Source organism: Solanum verrucosum, unplaced genomic scaffold (genome assembly GCF_900185275.1).
Source record: "Solanum verrucosum unplaced genomic scaffold, falcon-dt-bn FXZP01000165.1, whole genome shotgun sequence".
Taxonomy (NCBI): Eukaryota; Viridiplantae; Streptophyta; class Magnoliopsida; order Solanales; family Solanaceae; genus Solanum; species Solanum verrucosum.
The window spans coordinates 2,418,136-2,441,590 of record NW_026020340.1 but is presented as its reverse complement, the minus strand read 5'-3'; the positions used below and the strand labels follow the sequence as shown (position 1 = coordinate 2,441,590).

Genomic DNA, 23,455 nt, shown 5'->3' with positions numbered 1-23,455 from the left:
CGTCAGTATACATAACTTGTAAACTACTAGGCAATTTCTAAGGTAACACAATGTTTAATCCTAGTCACATCAAAAAAAACATTTCACATCATGTATGAATGTTTTCCAATAAAAAGGCTATTATTACTCACCTTATAAGACTAGGAATTAGGATGATATGCCTTTGGACAATTTTTATAGGTTTTTGAACATGTGCATGATTTTAGCCTAGACAAAAACAAGACAACAACTATTTCATTACAACCCTCACCAACAAAAAGAGAAAATAAAGTAACATTATTAATATCCACGTCACAACAGTTCTTAGATTCCATTGCCCCCTTTTATGCTTTTTTTTTAAAAAAAAAAAAATAAATTAATATTTTTTTGAATAAATAATTTTATAACAAATATTCCTTCAAAACTTCTCTATATAAACTACTACCATAGTCCAAACTAATTCGTTGAGCCTTCGATTTTTTTTCCCTAATATAATTACCAATAATGATCACCTCATACCCCTCCGCCGCCACCGCCACCGCCACCATCACCACCGTTGATTGCGAGAAACAAGTCCGTTCGTGGAGACTCCTCCGTTCTCTAGTGGAGTTACTCATCCCTAGTTGTTACTGTACGTTTGTTGAACCTACAGAACCTGTCCAGAGTAAAAAACCTGTTTCATCTTTTAACTATCATAGACCATCATTTACCTCGAATACAACAAATATTACGGGTACCATTTTCGGGTATCGTAAAGGAAAAGTCAATTTTTGTATCCAAACAAACCCTAATTCGTCTACCCCGCTTCTTCTCCTTGAACTCGCGGTTTCTACTTCTACCCTAGCGCGTGAAATGCGTGGAGGGCTACTAAGAATCGCGCTTGAAAGTTCCAATAACGGTGGTGGAAGTGGAAATAATGAAAATTCTTCCCTTCTGTCTATGCCTGTATGGACGATGTATTGTAATGGAAAAAAAGTAGGGTTCGCGGTTAAGAAAAAACCTACAAAATCCGATTTACAAGTGTTGAATCAAATGGAAAGTGTAGTTGTTGGTGCTGGCACTGTTCATGGTAAAGAAATTAATCGCGATGATGATATAATGTATTTAAGAGGAAAATTCGAAAGGGTTCATGGATCTTCAGACTCAGAGTCATTTCATTTAATCGATCCTGAAGGAAGTATGGGGCAACAACAATTGAGCATTTTCTTTCTTCGCTCTCGTTCTAGCTGAGCTGATTGTGATGTGTGAATCAGCTTGAGCAACGTGCAATTTTTTGCTAATTTTTTTTTCCTCCTAGATTATGAGTTTTGTGCTTTGGTGTTGCCATGCAACACCCCATGTGTTTTTCGAGCTGTGTTTTTTGGCATGGCTTTTTTTTTTATATCCCTTATAGGGATATTTAATTTGTCATGGGGTGTGTATGTTGCAATTACCAAAGGTGAATATTTGTAAAAATGTAATTAATGGAGGACCATTTTAGTTTATATATTTTCCTTTTTATTTCATTAATATCGTGATTAATTTTTTTAATTGTTACACTAAATAGATGTCATAATTTACTCAAAATTTGGTGGGAATTAATGCCCATTTGAATATTTAGGACTTCAAGATTTACCTAAGTAATATAACTGTTCATAAATATAACAAGTTAAATTACATTTATCGAATAAAATTCTTTTAAAGCGTTATTAATGTATACAACAAGTTAAATCCAAAAGCGAAAAAACAAATGTTGAATTCTTATTGGAATAGTGAAAGTTCATGCACGCAGTGTAAAGCTTGCTAGTTGTTTTTTGGCTAAACTTGTCCCAATAAATTTTTGATTTTAGAAAGGATAGGTAAACGTAAAATCAGAATTTTGAATTTATATGTTTTAAATTTACTTTCTATAAAAAAATTTTTATTGGATTTTAGATAAATTATTTATACATATTACGTGAATTTTTAGCATAAACATAAGATATGGACTAACGTTCTGAACTCGTAAATATAAGTAGTGTACGTAAAAAAATTGGACTATCGAGTTAACTTGACCTATAACAACAAATAATTAATAATTTATTATAACATGATAAACTTAATTTTAGATTCTCAGGATAATCTGCAATCGCTATAATCTTTGCCACAATCTCTGCCCTTCGGATGAACAATTTGTGCGCACTGGATAAATCTCCCACTCTATAAAATTTGATAGTGTAAATTTTTTTGATATTTTATATAGCCGACATCTTATTAATTTGTGATTATCATAAGAGAATAAAATCTGATTATGCTACGATTAATTAGTACATATTTGACATGGCAAAAATATGACCAACTACCAAATTATCCTAAGATCCTTTTTCATATCTACAGATCAAATATATTAATTAGTGATAGCTAATTAACTTATGTAGTTCCAATAGTAGAAATCATATGTGATAAACAAAAAAGAATATAGACATGTTATGAGAACAAAATGAAGAATAAAGATCAATGTTTGGATGGCTGAAATATTTGAAACAATTAATTTAACTAATCTTGTAAAATTCGTAAAATTAATACATCTCATATGCATGGATAATGTGTCACTTATGACACACTAATGGTAATGACAAATATGGATATTTATAATCAATAATAATATTCTATATAAATATCCTTTAAGATTTTAACGACTCTGAATGCAATGGCATCAACTCAATTGTCGTTAAGTATTTCTGCTGCAATATAAATGAAAATCTATTGCCACTAAATATCTCATTTGTGTAGTGATGGACGACGAGTCGTCAAAGAGAAAAACGACAAATTTTTAGATTGATAAGCTTTTGAATAAGGGTACACATGACATCTTAGACGTATCTCACATCAGAAAGCAAGAGAAAATTAAAGAATTTTTTAAAATTATACTACAAGTTCACATGGTATACACCATATACACTTTTGAACTCGACGATAGCATAGCACAAGGAACAATTTCATGAGGTCGTTCACTTTGGGCTTGGGTCGTGACAGTCTAACAGATAATGTAAAGAAGTTTTACATTATTTGGATTACTAATTTCACTTGTTATGAATAATTATGGATTTTATATATTTTAGGTGATCTGATAATATAAATATTTTTACGATTTTTCCACGAAAAAAAGAGAGTGAAAGGATGTGATATAATGTTGGGATAGTGCTTCTCTGATTTGTTTTTTGTATTTTTATTTTTATGAGCTGTTTTGATTCCTTTTGTCGTTAAAATAAAAATAAAAAGCAAAAAAAAGAGAGAGTAAAAAGTTAGATTTGTCATATAGGAAGAGGGATGCATATGCTCATATATATTCAATCATTTTGGTCAATAATTTCCTCTTTTTTTTCATTGTTTAATTTGCTTTTTTCCCTTCCTTTAATTAAATCTTTTAATAGTATATATATTAATTGGTTAATAGACATAACACGTACGATCTTTTCTCTATTTATTTAGGTGAATAAAATAATATTAGTATATAATTGGGAGAATTAAATTGAGGCTACAAATTAAAGAAGGAAAAGTTAGTGGAAAAGATCAAGATATTGTATTATAGTTCTATTGGTTAAATATTTAGAATATATTTTGTTTTATATATTTAACATGGTACCTTTTTTTTTTTTCCTAAATTATCTTGAAAAAATGAGAAGAATTACTCGAGAAAAGTTATTTTATGTTATATATCTATAATTAAGTGCACAATAAACTCAGTGGATAATGAATTCACCTCTCTAATCTTTTCGACTTAAAAATAACAGGCTTTTAATTCTCCACATGCTAGATTTAAACTCCTGATGTGTGTTCTCTTGCATTTGAATGCATTTAGCTGACATGTTATGTGTTGTGCTCTTATATCTTAATCAAATTCTTTGGGGCGAACAAAGACAAGATTGTTGAGTAGAGACCAATGCAAATATATACTTGTCAACATTTTTTTAAAACTTGTATAACGTAACAGGACTAACTTGCACACACCTCAATTGATCCCTGTCCTTCAAGAAATTGTTGTAGGCTTGTAGCTTTTATATATAATGTCAAGTCATCTAGGTGCATGTAACACATGAAAGCTTCAAAGGTGAACAATATATTTCTCATATTTTTGGCAAATGAATACAACAACATATCTAGTGTATAGTGCTCTGGACGTTGAAAGAATTTACGATATCTTTTCTCATAAATATTTGGCGAATCAATGAACATTCTTATCGAGTTTTACAATATCCTATCGCGTTGTGTGTGTGTGTGTGCTCACCTCCATATTTGCAAAAATAGTTGGAGCTGAAGGTAGATTATATCCCGCGAAGAATAGTTGTTTCTCAATTCCATCATTCATACCGCTGGATTCAAAAGACTTCTTTGGTTCTTCTAATGCATAAAGCTCCAAATGCATGCCAATCCAAGCAACAATATAACTCTAGGTATCATCTTCCTTGGTGAAGTACCTGCATACATACCTTCTCGAACAAGTAAAAACGGAGAAATTACAAAGATAAAAGGCACTAATCTTCTTAATAACCCGAAAACGCCTCTTGTAATCCTAGTTGTACATGCTTATACAGGGGCGGAGCTTTGGTCAAAATCCTGTATTTGTGTTTAAAAATCCATTTTAAGACTTATAAATAATTTATCCAGAATCCAATAAGTCGTGTTTTCTAGCATCTCTAGAACTTATAAACGCAAAACCCTAGCTCTGCCTCTATGCTTAACTTACACATTGAGAAGTAGATGTTTTCGATTAGGTTGAGCCAGCATTGAGGCAAGTAAGGTTAGTTTTATACCTGGTTGCAGTTGAAGATAATTGTTCCGAATACTCCACTCGAAATCCCAGTGCTGTTTTTTGCACTTTAGTGTCCAGTAAGACCATCCAAAAGAGGCTGCATTGTATATATCTAACTGAACTCTTCCGAAATCCTGGTAATCTGCTAACGAGCCATTAGTCACGTTCCATTCGTTCACCCACTCACCTGAAATCGGTTAAATTCATGTCAAGATATCACAATTCCGAAATGTGGCAGTTGAAAGTTGGTCCTAGTTCACTTAACCAAAGGCGTTGCGAAAGGAAAGAAAGGATATATTACCAACAAACACCAATGGTCCGTTGGCGCTATTCAAAGCCTGTATTTGAGATTGTCTGTTTTTGTATAGAAATTGAATGTTCTCCGACGAGGTCAGTTTATCAAAGTATCTGTCGAAAAGATTGTAGTAGTGCAGATCAACTACTGTGTTTGATGAGCCTATGTTAGCTTGATAAAGTTCAAATGGATCTGCATTTCCGATTCTTTGGCAAAATATCACGTAAGCTGTTGAAGAATATTTTCGAACAATTTGGTATCCCTGTTTATAAAAAGGCACCAGAATATCCAGTGAGACATCTGCAGCAGATGGCTCGTTTAGAAGCTCGATTCCTAGCAAGGCAGGATGCACAGCATACCTATGATGTTCATGAGTTATAATACGGAGATATTTACCTTCAAACGCAAATACATTGTAAGAAAATATTGAAAGAGAAAGGGTGTGTGAGCACACTACAAGAGACAAGATTACTTTGAAGATATGAGGCAAGGTGGGAGTAGCTTCAGTGGTGGACAAGATGCGGGAAAATTCAAGTAAATATGCAAAATCTTGGCAATGACTAATGCTCATGGCAAAGCACGGTTGATAGATTTGTGAAGAATTCGTTAAAATCTACCTGGAAGCTAAGAACTCTATAGCATCCAATGTTTGCGCGATGTGTTCTCGAGATGTCTGCCAGTTAACTGTGCCATCTCTACTGGCACTATGCTCCATCCCATTTTGGGAACCTGGGGCAGCGTGAAGGTCGATTATGCACTTAATGTTATAAGCTCTGCGAATAGAAAGAGATCAAATGGCTGAAAGAAGGGAAGAAATCATAGAAGAGTATAATGAAAAAGCAGAAATCAAGACCTACTGCGCCCACGAGAATGCATTATCAAGAGCTTCTAAGCTTCCACCAATAAAAGGAGCCGGAGGATTTGAATCAGAAGCTATCCACCAGCCAACAGGAATCCTAACAGTATTTATTCCGTGTCTGTACAAGAAATCGAAGTCATCTACAGTGATGAAACTATTCCTATGCTTCTGCAACATACAAAAACGGAGAGAAATACAATGAACTTGTGTCTCACTTACATCCGATAAATAAGTGAACTAAAAGCAATAAACGTGATCAATTTACCTTAAGAACGTCTTTTGCCTTGTTATGCCCATATCCATTAGCAAGCTGGTAATCCCCTTGCAACTTTGCCACAAACGTCATCTCAAATGTGGCTGGATTATCATCCCAACCTGGTGTCCCCGGAAAGTCTGCTGTGAGAACATTGTCATTTGAAGCCTAAATGAATGAGGTAGAACACAATTACAGCAGTTCTAGTAGAACTCTTGATAGACATGAATGTCAGTATGGCAACATACTAAAGCTGGTGCACACGAATATACTTAACAATATTTTGACCATCCATAGGACTACACCTCTAACAACAACAACAGCATACCCAGTGTAATCCCACTAGGTGAGATATGGAGAGGGTAGAGGGTAGAGTGTACACGGACCTTACCTCTACCTCATGGAGGTAGAGAGGTTGTTTTCGGAAGACTCTCGGCTCAGGACTACACCTCCAAGGCTAGGAAATTTCAAAAAGATTACAGATTATTCCACAAAAGCATAAAGTAAATTTCACTGGCACTTGAAGAAAGGACGAATATTTGCAGCGCACTGCAAGAAAATGATTTGTAACCAGTACAATGAACCATACACGGGGTTTTAGGGAAATATTGTGCAGGATGTAATTCATCTACACCTCCAAAATAATTAGACTAGAAAAAGTGGATGAGCCTTATTCGTCATCAAGAGCAACAAAATAATATCATAGCTCCTACAACCTAGTGCATAAACAAGATTATTCCATGATTGCAATCCTTCTATGTAAATAGAATTAATGGTAAAAAAAAAACACCTAAAGTAACCGGCTGTTTTTTGAGTTTCATATCTGAACTATCATGTGTGCGAGTTGTCTACCTGACCAATCACCAACTATTTATCAAAACACACCTCAACTATCCATTGTTCCCTTTTCCTACCTGAAATATAACCATCATTCAGGTGTGTTTTGGGAACAATTGATAGTTGAGGTGTGTTTTGATAAATGTTGGTAACAAGTCAGGTATGAAATTCGCACACCTGGTAATTTAGGTATGAAACTCAAAAAACCGAGGTACTTTAGGTATGTTTTTGACCTTCACTCATGTACATATAATATAAACCATGAAAAAAGGCATAGAATTTTCTTATATCAAATATGCTTAATGTATCCCACAATAGAGACAGACAGAGAAATAAAGAAAAATGAAGATGTGTTATCAAATGAATTCTGTAGTTACAAGAAGTGCTTCTGCCAAATGCAAAAGTTAAAGAAATGTGAAATTACCTGTATATAAGTTCCACTTTTCAGTTTGATGTGAACTCTATTATTGAAGTTCCTTTCGAGATAGAATGTTTCTGAATCCGAGGGAGACTCTGTTGTTGCCGTCACACTATCTCCATCACCACTGCATGTTAGAAATTGCCCTTCAGAAGTTCGAAACTGAAATACTGACTCAGAAATCCTCCACAACTGTTTAAAATAAGCAAATTAATCAGGTACTATTCTCAAAATCAACAATTTCTAGCTTAAACTCTACTAAAAAGAATCTCTTTTCATCTTATGAACTTTAAAATATGAAGTTCCATAATTGATTTTTAGTGAACTTCAACGCGAGGTTCACTTGAAGCAACAATGTGTTGGTCTAGTCACTGCCTGAGCCACAAAGGACTATCCCGAGACTCCACTTGTGAGATTACACTGGCTGTGTTGTTATTGTTGTTGACAAATCCCAATTTCGCTTCTTGCAAATACATTCCTTCCATTACAATATCGAAACTAATTGGGAATCTAACTGGAAGAGGATCAAATTCATATAGGAGGTCAAATATATGAACCAGAGAGCTAACACAAGGGAGCCAAAATGAAGAAATTCTGGGATTTACAAAGGAACTCGTATAGGTTTGAGGGCGGGAATTGAACTCCATAAGATAGAATCTCTTGTTGTTCCACATTAGCTCAGTTGATAGAATGGTCGGTTATAAACCAATTGGACGTAGGTTCGAATCCTACTTGGAGAGATTTGATTGATTCTGAATTAAAGAATTTAAAATTTTAGGTAACCACAAATTTAGGACATAAAAAAAATAGTATACAACAACATATACAGTGTAATCCCACAAGTGCAGTTAAGAGAGGGTAGAGTCTATGCAGACCTTACCCTTATCTCGTAGAGATAGAGAAGCTATTGTCAATAGACCCTCGGCTTAAAATAAAGCATATCAAGCATCTATTAACAATAAATGATGCAATCACCCAATTAGAGAGACTAAAAGATAGCAACAAAGCAATTTGACAATGCATTTCACCTTAAATGTTTCCCATTCTAATGGATTATCTCTATCCACAGACACATTCATTCCTCCACCATTCTGTGCAGAAATATACTTTTGCAATGTCACAGATTTTAATTGCACCTGTGTTCCATCCTGCATTGCCAAAAAGCTCAAAACTTTTCAATCTAAATAGGAATTTAACAAAATTCCGAAGGGTTGATTTCTCCGACAATCACTTAACTAATACTAGTTATTATCTCAGCAAGTCACATTTCTTCTCCACTCCAATTTTCTTCAAACAAAGAAAGTAACTTTATGAGATAATAACTACTAGTCTAGTGACCATACGAAAAATCAACTCGATTCTAAAGCATAAACAGAATCAATACATACAAGCATATCTCCATTGGGTATATCATCAAAAAGAGAAGGCTTTATCCATCCCTCTACAACTAACCATCCACCCAAGTTCACAGCTCTTACTCTTGCATTTCCATGTAACCCCTCCACTAAAATGTCCCAAAAAAAACCCACATTATCTATTACAACAAAATACATTGTTAAGAATCTAGAAAAAACACAAAAACAAGAAGAAAGACCAAACCTGAATGCCCAACAGAGAAGATAAGCCAACAACAGAGCAAGAAAGCAGAGACCCATTTGGAGAAAAGTAGTTCCATGGAGAAAACAAGCAAAAAATCATATCATAGAAGCAAAATCATTAAACCCCAGAAAGTAAAAAAGCATTCTTGCAAAGAAAGAAGAGAAAAAAAATACTCAAAACCCTTTAAAAATCCCTTCTTTTTCACTGAAAGAGAAGAATCTGAGTAATACCTTCCTTTTCACTCAATCAATTCCACAAAAAAAAACCCTTTTTTGAAATCATAGATTTACTTGTATTTAATTGGATCAGAAAATCTGTATTCAGATAAGGACAAAAGCAACAGTTTTTAAATAAAAATCACTGAAACAAATGTACAGCAGAATAAAAGAACCAATCTTTTTTAACCGTTAGTTTGAGCACACCTCGATAAAATTCATGAACAATTTAATAAGATATATAAAACAGAAATAATATCAAGTATGTCTAGTCCAACAAAAAATTGTAAACAATTAAATAACACAAAGTATGATTGTAAACATTTGAGTTGACAATCGTACGTCCAAATCAAATGTCAAATTGATGTAAACATTAAAGTTGACAAGATATTTTTAATTATATAAACTATAGTCGATGATCGAATCAAATTACAAAATGCTTGTCAACGTTGTGTATTAAAAGTTAGATTGATTCAAAGTTTGATCTATATAAATTGATCACTAAATTCTCAACATTAATCACATCAACACATTGTATACATTTTTCTAAAAGAAATGGCAGAGTGTTCTGTTACCTTTCTGTGTACAAAAACATGTTGTCACATGTAACAATTTTCAAGAAAAGGGATCATGGCGATGGAAAAAAATCAGATATTTCCTTGTCTGAGAAGTTAAACGCGCAAAGTGATAATCTTTTAATGATGTTGGAAGGTATCAAGACTCGTATCGTCATCATTTCTGAAGGACATACAACATTGCTTCAGAAATACGATGTTTTTATAACGAGTGTTGAAAATAGTAATGAACATGAAGATGATCAAGTACGTCTTGATGATGATGTTGAGCTTGTTGGACTTGAAAGTCGTATATTGTTCTCATTTATCGCAATGGTGCTGATTTTTCACATGGTTTCAATGCACTAGGAACATCAAATTTAGGACATATAACTATAATGTATAAAGTCAGGAGAAGATTTGGTTCTATCGAAAAGCTAACATTTCTTCCAGTGTTTACACGGATTTCATGTCATCATGCCTGATAAAAGGTGTTATTACAAGTTTACGATTCTATTTGGGCCTGAAAAACTTGTTGGGGGCCCAAGTCCAGTAACCAAATATATGGGCTTGAGCATACCCTCCCTAACAATAGCAAATATTAGTTCCTTTCTTCGTACACTTCTTTTCATTTTGGGTTTTTCATTCGATGTCCGGTATCTGTATTGGAGTCTGACTAATTCGGATGTGCGCAAGACAGGGCCCTATTCGGAAGGTAGCGCTCCCTACCAAGGATTTTTCCATACTCATAGCTTGAACCCGAAACATCTAGTTAAAGAAGGAATAACCCCATCCACTGCACCACATTCTTTATACACATTAGATTGTCTTCCAATGGATATAACAGAACCTGGAAAACTTGATGAGATATTTGATTTAATGGATGCAAATATTGATGGCAAAGTCACTTTTGATGAGTTTAAAGCTGCTATGCAAAGAGATAGTTCCCTTCAAGATGTTGTACTCTCCTCACTTCGTCCTAATTAATTAGTACTACTTTTATTACTATAATTATATATCTATATTTTAATTTGTACCACACTAATTATATTTATAATCTTTAACTTTTCTTGACATTCATTTTATGATTCCTATTATCTTAATCCTATTATCACTACTCACATCATGAGTAGTTAATTGGGAAGCTTCATCCTACATATAAATATGTTTTTCTTTTTCATTAATAGCTATTATCGCAGGTATTAGTTTCTTATCCTTCAGTTTCTGTTCTATATGTTGATTTCTTTTACCTCAATTACTATATTATTTTGTTGTAGTTTCTATTACTCCCTCCGTTTCAAAATAGTGGCTTAGTCAGTTTAAGGAAAAAAATAAGGTTTTGGTTCTAAATTAAAATTATGTCAAATGTACAAAATTGTCCTTTAATCTTAAGCTGAAATTAAAATGTTACCAAAAAGAAAAAAGATCCATTGTTTTTTAAATAGACTAAAAAGGAAAGTAAGTCATTCTTTTTTAAACAGAAGATTTTTTTTGGTTTTTCATTTGGTGTCCAGTTGTAATGACCCGTAAAGTCACTTTTGGAAATTATCATATAAATTATCATTTTTACCCCTTTTGATAATTGCATGAGTCAATTATTTTGATAAATTGGTGGAGTTGGTTTGGAAGTTTTTGAGCTATTTGTTAATTACAATTATTTAGTGGATGGGTGATTTTTAAATAATTAATTTTAATTGGTGATTAATGGGCCAAGTCCATGTGTAAAACTGAATTACATTAGAAAGGTTTATTACTATTTTGCATAACACAAGTAGTAACCGCTAATCCACGAACGGTGCGGCAACAACACGAAGCCACCACTTTGTTGCAGGTAATTCATCACCACACCAAAATCTTGTACTATGATAATGGATAGTCATGTTATTATTGCTATTATTATGTATTTGGCGTGAATAGAATTGGATTTGAGACTTGGCGTAATTGAGGGCAAGTTCTTGCTACTATCGATAATTGTTTATGGGGATTAGTGGTAAGTGTTGTAAAATTGAATTGATGAGAATATATCATACTAATGTTTTATTTAAAAAAGAAAAACAACTGGTTTTAAGTCGCCACTTAATTTTTAAAGTAAAATTAAGAAAACTATTTTTTAAAATAGAAATCTAATGAAAGTATTTAAAGGGGTTCGATCAGGATTCATATTAACATTTTCAGGAAGGGTTTGAAAGCACCTGAAATGTCCACTAACTTGCGGTTATCCGACAATTAAAATATTTGGCTAATATTTAAAAAATATATGCATACTTGAATAAATAGAGAAAGTATACAACTTTGAACTCATTTCATTTATTTTTTCTTAGGGGAAAGGAAATAAAGGATGCTACTTAAGTAGAAAATACTATATGTTTTGAAGTCAAGAAAAAATATAATGCACTTGTTTGATTTTAACAGTTATGGTTATGTCATCTTTTGGGAACTTGAATTAAGTAAAAACCCTTAAAATTAACTAGTAAATAAACAATTAAACAAATACGAAACAGATAAAATAAAGAGAGAGAGGGTGGTGGGCCCAAGTCTGATTTTCTGTTCGCCTGGATCAGCTCTTGGGCCTAATTTTGTTTTGGGCATTTGACCCATAAAATGAATTGTTTTTCTTTTGGGCCTTAGGCCCAATTCTTCCACATGTCCTAAGAACTAACAAGAGATAATAATGATTGCAAATAAAGGGCTTAGGCCCAACAACAAAATACAAAAACCTAATTTCGAGGCCTTTAGCCCATTTTCCCTTTTCCGTATACACTAAGTGTATACTAGTGCATACGATTTCATAGATCAGCTCCAAGCAACTGTACGTCAAATCAAAGGACCTATTCCTCGATTTCTATAGCTAGTACTCGAATAAGAAGAAATTTGAGCCTTTACAGCTCTCCCGAAATGCAAGAAGGAGATAGGAGTTCGTAGTGAACTCGGACAAATTTCACATGCCACAAAGTAAATGAAAGGAGTTAATATATAATCCAACTAACATAAATGAAAGAAGAACAAACTAACTTAATGGAAAATACACATTTTTTACCCAAGAAAGATGCATACTAACAAACAATCCCACCAAAGGGAATCACACAGAAGCATAGTGGACAACAACAATTTTAAAGAAAGAAAAATAAAATAAAATATACATAGGGGGAGAACATAGTAGTCACTTAAGATTAATGAATTAATATGTTAATTAATAACAAACATAGCCACATAGGAATAGCAAAATGGAGAAAAAGAGTACAACTTAAAGAAAGTCAAAAGCAAAGATAATCACATGGCATCATCAATACTCATTCTTGAGACAAACTGGAAGTAAGGGAGGATATGCTCATGCACTATGCCCTTTATAAAGTTATCAAACTAACAATCCAAACTAAAATGAAAATTAACAGAAACTCTATCGCCTATTCTAACTTAGCTTCAAGAGAAAAAAAAAAAAAACTAGAAGAGATCAACATAGAATCTAAATAAGAGGGCAGATTATTACGCAAATTCTAACTACGATCGGCAGACCCATCAAAAGATAAAATCACTTTAGATAATGCTTAAGCCATGGCCGCAATGATCAAGAGAAAGACAAGCATTATATCATCACAATATTCAAACAAAATTTAAAAATTATATCAAGCATATATTTCCACTGCTTATATAAAAAAACATGTATTATTTGAATAAATCTCAAACTACACGAAGCATTAAGACCCATTTTGTTGTAACTTTGAAGATGAGAAAGTAAGGGTACACTTGAAAATTGTTAAAGATTCAGTGAATAAAAAACAACAACAATGATAGCTTATTTTAGATGAAGCAGAAGAGTGAGATAAAATAGCGACTAAGACACTAAAAAGGTTTAAGCAAAAAATGAGCATTTAATCCCTTCTAAACAGTAACCAAACTTGAACAAGAATGAAGGTGGTAACAACATGTAATCAGCAAATACTTGAGAAATCTAAAAGAAAACACAATATAACATAGCAAAGACAATCATCGAGCTGATTTAGACATTCAAACTAAAACATCACTAAAGATATTTAGACAGAAGACATAGGACAACCACATAACAAGACTTTCCAACATCGGAAGAATCACATCAAAATACAAAAAGAGACTGGAAGAATGTTATAAAGTAGAAGACGTTACCTTTTTCTGGGCAGTGAATCGAGATGACGAGCTTAGAGGAGTACTTTCCAAGACCTTGGATTCTCAAAACAAAGGAGCGAAACCAGGAAACTAGAGCGAATATATTGAACAAATATTCCCCGAAACTCGAACTTCACCGGAAAAAGCTTGAATGAAAGCTTTCAGAGTAGAACCTTAAAGAGTTCGCACCAAAAAGGGATTCTAGATTATCTAAATCAATTTTTTTTTCTAACTCTTTGTTCTATTCTATCTTTTTTCTCCAACTGGTTATTGCCAACAGTTTTTCCCAATTTTCTTCCATCACCTAACAATGAAGATGAGGAGGCTTATATATAGATGAAAATAGGGCACGATTTTTGGGGGGAAACGGGAGGGAGAATGGGTGAAATTCGAATTCAAATATTTTCTGAGGAGATAAGGTTTCCCACTCGAATGAGTACGAACCTGGTACAAATCCCTCAACGGATTGAAATTGAGAGCCCTTGATTTCTGAACAAAGGACGAAGGAGCGACATGATCTTCACACCTGGAAGATTCTTCGTATCGAGGATAGTGGCGGATCTAGGATTTAGAGTCCGTGGGTGTCAAATAGACTTATCGATTAATAATTATAAAAATAAAATAAAAATGTGCAGCTGTTTTTCCTTAAAAGATAATGGTGGATCTAGGATTTAGAGTATGTGGGTGTCAAATAGACTTATCGATTAACAATTATAAAAATAAAATAAAAATGTGCCAGCTGTTTTTCCTTAAAAGAGCGTGCTGAGATTCGAACCCACAACATCAGCCTTCTAAAGTTGCCCTCCTACCGTGGCACCACAAGAAAATTTTGTTCTCTAGGTGACACACTTTATATTTATATAAATATTATATATATATACCTATATATATATATATATATATATATATATATATAGTTTCCGTCGAAGTTCGGGGGTGGCGTGACACCCTCACACCCCTTCATAGATCCGCCCCTGATCGAGGATAAGGGAGAGAGGAGACACGCGAGCTGGATCGGGTCTGGGCTGCTGCTCACGATTCGGGTCAATTTGGTAGCTGGGTTTCACGTTGAGGAAGACATAGTAGAGGGGTGTTGTTGTTTTGGGACAAGAATTATGGAATTTAAGTGGGCTGCTGAATGGGTCAATGTTTGGGCCAAAGTTAGTTGAAAATCGGCCCAATGGTGGTCTTGTATGTGAGGCAAAAAAAAGGCTTAGATTGGGATTTAGAATTTGGCCCATTGCATTGCAATTATAGCAATTGAATTTAAGAATTGAGCTTACTTGGTGATTCGACTAAAAACTAAATAAGACGAATTAATATAAATTAATCAAGGAAAAATTGTATGAAATAGCAAACTATTAATTCAAATTAAATGTTATAGCTATAATTTATTTTATTTGTAATTCGCAGCAAATAACATCACTAAAGATATTTAGACAGAAGACATAGGACAACCACATAGCAAGACTTTCCAACATCGGAAGAATCACATCAAAATACAAAAAGAGACTAGAAGAATGTTATAAAGCAGAAGACGTTACCCTTTTCTGGGCAGCGAATCGAGACGACGAGCTTAGAGGAGTACTTTCCAAGACCTTGGATTCTCAAAACAAAGGAGCGAAACCAGGAAACTAGAGCGAATATATTGAACAAATATTCCCCGAAACTCGAACTTCACTGGAAAAAGCTTGAATGAAAGCTTTCAGAGTAGAACCTTAAAGAGTTCGCACCAAAAAGGGATTCTAGATTATCTAAATCGATTTTTTTTATAACTCTCTGTTATATTCTATCTCTTTTCTCCAACTGGTTATTGCCAACATTTTTTCCCAATTTTCTTCCATCACCTAACAATGAAGATGAGGGGGCTTATATATAAATGAAAATAGGGCACTTAGGGGGAAACAGGAGGGAGAATGGGTGAAATTCGAAATTGAATATTTTCTGAGGAGATAAGGTTTCCCACTCGAATAAGTACGAACCTGGTACAAATCCCTTAACGGATTGAAATTGAGAGCCCTTGATTTATGAACAAAGGACGAAGGAGCGACACGATCTTCACACCTGGAAGATTCTTCATATTGAGGACAGTGACGGATCTAGGATTTAGAGTTTGTGGGTGCCAAATAGACTTATCGATTAACAATTATAAAAATAAAATAATAATGTGCCTGTTGTTTTTCCTTAAAAGAGCGTGCTGAGATTCGAACCCACAATATCAGCCTTCTAAAGTTGCCCTCCTATCGTGGCACCACAAGCCAATTTTGTTCTCTGGGTGACACGATTTATATTTATATAAATATTATATATACATACCTATGTATATATATAGTTTCCGTCGAAGTTCGGGGGTGGCGTGGCACCCCCACACCCCTTCATAGATCCGCCCCTGATCGAGGATAAGGGAGAGGGGAGACGCACGAGCTGGGATCGGATCTGGGCTGCTGCTCACAATTCGGGTCAATTTGGTAGCTGGGTTTCACGTTGAGGAAGACATAGTAGAGGGGTGTTGTTGTTTTGATATTGTTGTATGTAATGTAATGTTGTATGTACTGGTGGTAGGTCTGTTTTTGGTATTGAATTTGGGACAGGAATTATGGAATTTAAGTGGACTGCTGAATGGGTCAATGTTTGGGCCAAAGTTAGCTGCAAATCGGCCCAATGGTGGTCTTGTATGTGAGGCAAAAAAAAGGCTTAGATTGGGATTTAGAATTTGGCCCATTGCATTGCAATTATAGCCATTGAATTGAAGAATTGAGCTTAATTGGTGATTTGACTAAAAACTAAATAAGACGAATTAATATAAATTAATCAAGGGAAAATTGTATGAAATAACAAACTATTAATTCAAATTAAATGTTATAGCTATAGTTTATTTTATTTGTAATTCGCAGCAAATAACCCATTTTTTTGCCATCTGATTCGATATACAATTAGTCAGTTCATACATTTCGGTATAAAATGTATAAAATGTGTTTGCGTTTGTATAAAGCGAGAGAAAAATGTATATACAAATACAAATACATATATTTTCGTCTTATACACTTATAATTATATAAATACAGATCTTATTATACAAATTACAATGTATAAATGAATTTATACAAAACTGAATAATTTGTATAAAATTGAATTTATCTAGCGAATTATACAAATCAAAAGCTCCTTAGCAAACATAAAATTTGCTATGGAGCGCAATTATGCAAACTATAGCTATAACATACAAATATGATTTTTATGTTTGCTATATGTAAAAGTTGCTCATTAATCAATGAGCTTCTTAGTGCTAACGAAATAAAATAATTAACTTAATTATAAACTAAATAAATTAAAATATAAACTATTATGTAAATAGACTAATTAACCAAATATTTAACAAAATCTTTTTAAGACGGTTTTCGAATATTCATAAATTATACTAATTATATACAAAATTATATAAAACATATATATTATTTAAAAATTATAAACAATGACAAAACTATTAAAATAACTTGAAAAAATATTTTGAACTTTAAAAACTAATTATTTCAAATCTTTTGGAATTTAAGAAGCTCGGTGATTAATCTATATTGCGGAGGTCCAAAATTGAGTGTCAACAACTGTCCCTCGTTTTACTCGGATTGATGCAAGAAATTTAAGGAAAACGAAATTGACTAATCCAATTTTGACCGACCACATCTTCATCTTTTGGAAAAGAGATTTTGGTACAAACTCTAGGAATTATAGCCGAACCCAGTAAATGAGTTTCCTACATATCTCAGGCTATATGAGAATTCAGACCACTTGTAGTCCGATACACTTGATTTAACGCACAACTTTTTGAAAGAATTCAAAAGCTATCCCATTTTATTATTAATAATCATACGCTTTATTTTCTCTAAAAAAAAATTATTTGAAAAATCTCCATTAGTAAGCTAGCTGATAAATACTCCAAGACAACTTGTTTGAAAAATAATTAACTAGACCTAGACAGTTAACTAGACAATAATTTATCAAAATTTTAAAATGAAAGATACATTTCACCTCCTCTCTCCTTTCTTTTTCAGACTCTCTAGACAAAACATTTGTGACAATTTTCATTAAAAAAATTGTTTTATGCGAAATTTTAGATTTTAGTAATTCATCAAATTTATTTAATCAAAATTTGATGTGACATCATCTTGTCAAATTATTGACTCGAAGCTAGAATTTCAACTTAATGAGTTATGTATTTTAGAACGATCAACCTCAAATGATAATTGGATTCCAAATTTTTTGTATCTACATATTTAATGAAATTCTCAACATAAATATGCTATTTAAGCAAAATTTATTGAGTTTATGTCAAATTCATATTTAGACTTCTACCTCCGTCCCGGGCCCCGATAGTAACATGTACATACAATACAAGCCAAATTTATATTTCAAAGTCATGTTCAACTTAATGATATTGTAAAAAATGATAACTCATAGAGAATATATATACCAATGATTCTGTGTCCTACTTGATAAAAACAATCTAGTAAGAAGACAAATGCATTGTGATCATGAGATCATTAAACAAAAATGTTAAAGCAAGTAGAAAAAAGTACCTAGAAAAAAATTGGTCTAATAGCTCATTTTATATTGAGAAAATTACTTGAAAGCTCCATTATAAATTCTATTAAGAATATTAATGTTGATTAAAATTCTTATAGGGCAACTTGGAGACAAGTGGGAGACACACTTGTACATAAAGCTAAACAAAAACGATCAATCACTTGTAGTTGATAGGTTTTTTATGCATGCATTTACTCATTTTCTTTCAATTTCTATTGAGACAATTAAACATTCATGTGGGCTTAGTTGGTTTGGAGGGTGGGTCATCTACATAGATAAACTGGAATTGATCCTCCTCAATGTCTTCTGAGTCAGATCGTATAAAGCTTGCTTAATGTAGTTTACATTCCGTGTATGGTTTACAGGCTATTCACAGAGTACTCACTCGAATAGCAGAAGTTGTGACAAAAGTTATAACGATTGCCGGTTATCCTGAAATTCCAAAATAAAAAGAAATCAATCATTCATGATAATTAACATTACAAGTCAACGACATATCAAATGTAATTTTATAAATAGAACATAAGAAGGATAGAGTATACGATAACTTATCTCTACTTACGAACATAGAAAAGTTATTTTTGATTCACTCTCCGTTCAAAGAGAGAATTTATGTTGATTAAAATTAAGGATGTAAAATACATTTAAATTTTTGTCACAACATATACTTTATAAGGAAAAGGACATATAAACATCCAAGTGGTTCAATTAGAGCAGGGGCCAGTACTTGAGGTGGCAATCTTATTCAATTTAACCGTTAATTTCAGAGACATCACCTCAGATTAATTATTTTCGATTTTATTGGGTCGGAGACTGGATGGATAGATGCGAAATCATAATTTAAAATTGGGAAAAAGGACGAATATACCCCCGAACTTTGATAAATGGTACGTCTATACCCTCTGTTATACTTTTCGTCCGTCTCAACCCTTGCCGTCCAATAATCGGTGCACATTTGCCCCTCCCACTAACGGCACCCTCTTTGTGTACACGTGGCGAAATCCTAAGCCACTACCCGGTTGACCAACTTTTTTAACCCAAATTCTAAGAACCCGCCCCATAACCCAATAAACCCACCCAATTTGTGGGTAAAATATACCTTCTAAAATCTGAAGAACCCACCCCATAACCCAATAAATCACCCGATTTGTGGGTAAAATATACTCTCTAAAATATAAAGAAAAGACTCAAATCCTAAATCATTTTCGTTCATCTCACAAACCCTAACCTAGTTCATCAGATTTTAGAGAGTTCATCGGTGCAATTGTTGCCTCAAATGCCGGTGATTTCTTAGAAACACACATCAGTGTATCATTTTGTCCAGCCTCGTCCTTAAATGCAGTCAAAGGGTTAGAGGATTCATAAGCTAAAGTTGGATGTCTGCTGCTGCTGCTTGTGGTGCTCAGATGCGAAAGTTGATGCCTGTTTTTGTTGCTTTTGTTAGTGAAGATGTTAATGAATTGGAGTCTTTTTCGGCAAATTTTACTAATTATTGAGTTTAATTTTCCACACTGCTAGCGCTGTTACCGTAAGGAGCACTATCCGAAGGCTTAGGGAGCAGACAGAGAGCTAGTCATTTAGCTGCTAGCTAATTTAAAGTTGAAATTGATATAGTTTCATTGTTTGATATCTTGGTTTTGCATTGAAAGAGTTGTATTGTCTACTGTTTTTGAAAATTTTGATTTAGCCTAAGCATTGGAACAATATTTCCAGTGTGACTTATCCCAGATCTTATTTTGTCTATCTTATCAAGTTGAAGTTTAATGGAAAAAAAAAAATTGAGTTTAATTTTCCTAATTATTGAGTGTAAATTTTACTAATTATTGAGTTTAAAATCTAAAGAAAAGACCCAAATTTTAAATTTTAGAAGGTATATTTTACCCACAAATTGGGTGGGTTTATTGGGTTATGGGGCGGGTTCTTAGAATTTGGGTTAAAAAAGTTGGTCAACCGGGTAGTGGCTTAGGATTTCGCCACGTGTACACAAAGAGGGTGCCGTTAGTGGGAGGGGCAAATGTGCACCGATTATTGGACGACAAGGGTTGAGATGGACGAAAAGTATAACGGAGGGTATAGACGTACCATTTATCAAAGTTCAGGGGTATATTTGTCCTTTTCCCCTTTAAAATTTATAAATTTGTTTAGTTCTTTTAAATTTTTGAGGTCTAAAATAAATTGTAAAAAATATTAATTAGTACTACTGATGTCATTTGCTAGAGACATTTTGGAAGTCTCTTTAAAGGAACAATAATTAGAATTCTTAATGATAGTACGTAATTACTTAACGTAAGAAAGTCTTTGGGGAATAATCATCCTTTAATTATCAAGATTTAATTGGCATCAAATCTCTTAAACTATGATTAATTTTGATACATTCAAAGTTTTGCCAGTTAAGCTTGTTTTATTTTTTTTAATCTTCAAATTATTATTGTTTTTATTTAAAATGTTCATTAATAGTTCTATGTGGGACCATTAAGGGACACTTCTCGTACGTTGTTTGGTTTTGTTTAATATTAATTAAGAAGGTTTACTAAACCCCTAATTAATAGTTTAGTTAGTCATTTTTTGTTGTTAACCCCTTATTAATAACTAGTTAATCAATCTTGTTCTGGAACCAGCTAGGTACACAAGAGACAAAAGAGAGGTATTTTCCCTTTATCGCAAGGCAATTTTAGGATTTTAAGTCAGCGAATGAATTATAAAATTGAAAAATCATGACAAATTTCTAAAATGTATGGGTGTAAATTCTCGTGTATCATGAGTTTGACTTGAATCCTAAATTCTTCTTTAAAGCTACTTTTTGGTAAGAAGATGATAATGCATGTCAAAACAATCTATTATTAATTCTTAAACTTAAATTAGAGGTTATAATTATCTCATAGTTAATATTTGTAACAACTCACAAAAATGGGGTGGGGGGTGGGGGTTGAATTTGAAAGGGGGTCATTATGATTTGTGAAGCTTGTTTTATTAAGAATCTAAAAATGGAAAGGAAAAGTTAAATGGTCGTAAAGGTCGAGTTCAGGATTTAACTGTCGAATCACTTATTGAAAGTTGAGTTAAAGGCTTAAAGTTTAATGGGTAAAATTTAAAGGTTCAAAGATTCGATAAGAGCGAAGAACTCCTTGCTAATTGTGTCTGGACTATTAATTACAAGTAAGTCGATATTTTCCTTAACATAGTAACGGAACAAACCTCATAGAGGACGTTGAGTCCCTTTTATAGAGGCAAACATAAAGTCCTATAAACGATTGATAATTGAACTCGAAAGAATATTCATTATAGAACTTGTCATATATAGCTAGGGTAAATTTTATATTGAAATGAAAAGAGAAGATTGAAGGTCATAAAAAGGCGATAAGTTCAGAATTCAACGGTTGGATATCGTTTATATTAAATATAAAGCAATAAAATTGAGAAAAAATCATGATGTCCCAAAATTATGTCGAAACAGATTATAATACCTTAACAGTTAAACTTAATCACACGACCCAAAGTTGTGGCTATATGAAATATACTCTTGCACATTTGCAACAATTAAGGACCGTTTGGTACACGTTGTGATATTAATTGAACAATCCTCAAAGAGATAAATAATTTGAAAAATTACTAACTCCATTTTTTTTTTATCAATGTTCAATTATCATAATTATTAATTAAAAGATTGACTATTATTTTGGTTTATTCATTCATTTAGTTATTTATTTATTTTTTAAAAAAAAGAATAACCAAGCAATTATTTTCCTAATTATTACTTGTGAAAGGATTCTTCATCTCATATTCTAAGTTGCAAATCTATTAATTTGGTAATATAATCCAAACCAAAAAGTATGATTAGTCCACAGTCCACGGTCTAATTACTGACTAAGATATAGAGATACAAAATCTTTGAAATAAGCTTTAAATTAAACTCCTAATATTCCTCTTAATGTCTAATTTAATAATAATAATCATAATAATATATACCAAAATTTTAATTTAGTAATTAATGTGTGGTCCTTCAATATATAATTGATCTTCTCCAAATCAACAGGAATTGGTGCTATAATTTGGTCCACACGTACACAGTTAATCATTTTAGTTTACTTTTAGATTCAATTAGTTTATTATCTATAAGGTAAATAATTAAACAAATTTAAAACATATAGTTGTATGGTTTTAAATTAAATTAAGGCACGACAGAAACTAGATTAGTGGGGAGGAAGTGGACGTTTAGTACTTAAAAGAACTAAACATACTCGTAATATGATGTGATATTGTTCACTTTGAGTGAATTAGGAAGACAAATGTTTCACAAAAAATGTTATATAAAAAAATAAGTGACTTTCGTATTTATTTTCTTTGGTTTGACACATAAATAATAAGTATTATTGGGGAGGGGATGGAGTTAGATTGTGTTGAAGGGACAATTAATGCATAATGACACTTGCGGAACTTGTTTTTTCTATTTTTATCGGAAAAATCATTTTTCTCATTTTAAAGAATTTTTTTCCAAAGGAAATATTTTTCAAAAATACAAAACACACCCTATATACGACTTCATTTTTTTCAATTACTAATGTGAAATTTTATTTACACATCGACAGTCTCCTCGAACTAAATTTCACATGAATAACACCTAATTATAAACTTATTTATGCCCACCAACTCCCATCTATTTCTTCTTGGTATTTGTATTCAAAGCTACGGATAATGATAGCAAATCTGTCAATAGACAAACAAAGATACTAACTCCGACTTCACACCATCACTTCACCATCATCATGTATACTCGTTTCATCGAACTATTGACTCTAATATCATCATGTATTAGACTAAAACAATCTAAAAATACTCTTAATATATGATGTAATATAATATTATGTTTCGAGCCAATCTCTCACCGCTTTCCCATAAGACCTTATACAATAACAATATCACTATACAAGAGACGTACTTTTTCAATTTCTTTTTC

At 32.8% G+C, this 23,455-nt stretch overlaps 4 protein-coding genes across 5 annotated transcripts in view; 3 read left to right on the top strand and 1 right to left on the bottom strand.

Annotated features, from left to right (window-relative positions):
• The window catches only part of LOC125837185 (protein DETOXIFICATION 27), a 226,157-nt gene that overhangs the window by 19,246 nt on the left and 183,456 nt on the right, over positions 1–23,455 (top strand). The gene's annotated exons all lie outside the window — the stretch shown is intronic.
• The window catches only part of LOC125837217 (histone H3.3), a 193,867-nt gene that overhangs the window by 52,672 nt on the left and 117,740 nt on the right, over positions 1–23,455 (top strand). The gene's annotated exons all lie outside the window — the stretch shown is intronic.
• On the top strand, positions 484–1,225 carry LOC125837208 (protein MIZU-KUSSEI 1). Its single transcript, XM_049516359.1, has one exon. It carries the CDS (start codon positions 484–486, stop codon positions 1,207–1,209), a length of 726 nt encoding a protein of 241 aa, XP_049372316.1. The 3' UTR covers positions 1,210–1,225.
• Positions 4,263–9,290, bottom strand: LOC125837179 (probable glucan 1,3-beta-glucosidase A). 2 transcript variants are annotated; one of them, XM_049516326.1, is made up of 10 exons: positions 9,012–9,198; positions 8,801–8,916; positions 8,441–8,560; positions 7,419–7,604; positions 6,170–6,325; positions 5,903–6,072; positions 5,663–5,818; positions 5,052–5,404; positions 4,752–4,937; positions 4,263–4,415 (listed from the first exon to the last, which is right to left on the bottom strand). In XM_049516326.1, the coding sequence occupies exons 1-10, from the start codon at positions 9,085–9,087 to the stop codon at positions 4,339–4,341; spliced, it is 1,596 nt and encodes a 531-aa protein (XP_049372283.1). In that variant the 5' UTR covers positions 9,088–9,198; the 3' UTR covers positions 4,263–4,338. The 2 variants fall into 2 exon arrangements, with proteins under 2 accessions (XP_049372283.1, XP_049372282.1); XM_049516325.1 differs by having other exon boundaries at positions 4,270–4,427; positions 9,012–9,290.

Excerpts from the sequence above, each read along its gene's own strand:
- LOC125837208 (XM_049516359.1), top strand. The coding sequence starts at position 484 with ATGATCACCTCATACCCCTCCGCCGCCACCGCCACCGCCACCATCACC.
- LOC125837179 (XM_049516325.1), bottom strand. The coding sequence starts at position 9,087 with ATGGAACTACTTTTCTCCAAATGGGTCTCTGCTTTCTTGCTCTGTTGT. Across the intron at positions 5,819-5,902 it reads AATGCATTCTCGTGGGCGCA|AGCTTATAACATTAAGTGCA; the intron begins GTAGGTCTTGAT and ends TTCTATTCGCAG. Across the intron at positions 4,428-4,751 it reads TTATCTTCAACTGCAACCAG|GTATGTATGCAGGTACTTCA; the intron begins GTATAAAACTAA and ends TTGTTCGAGAAG.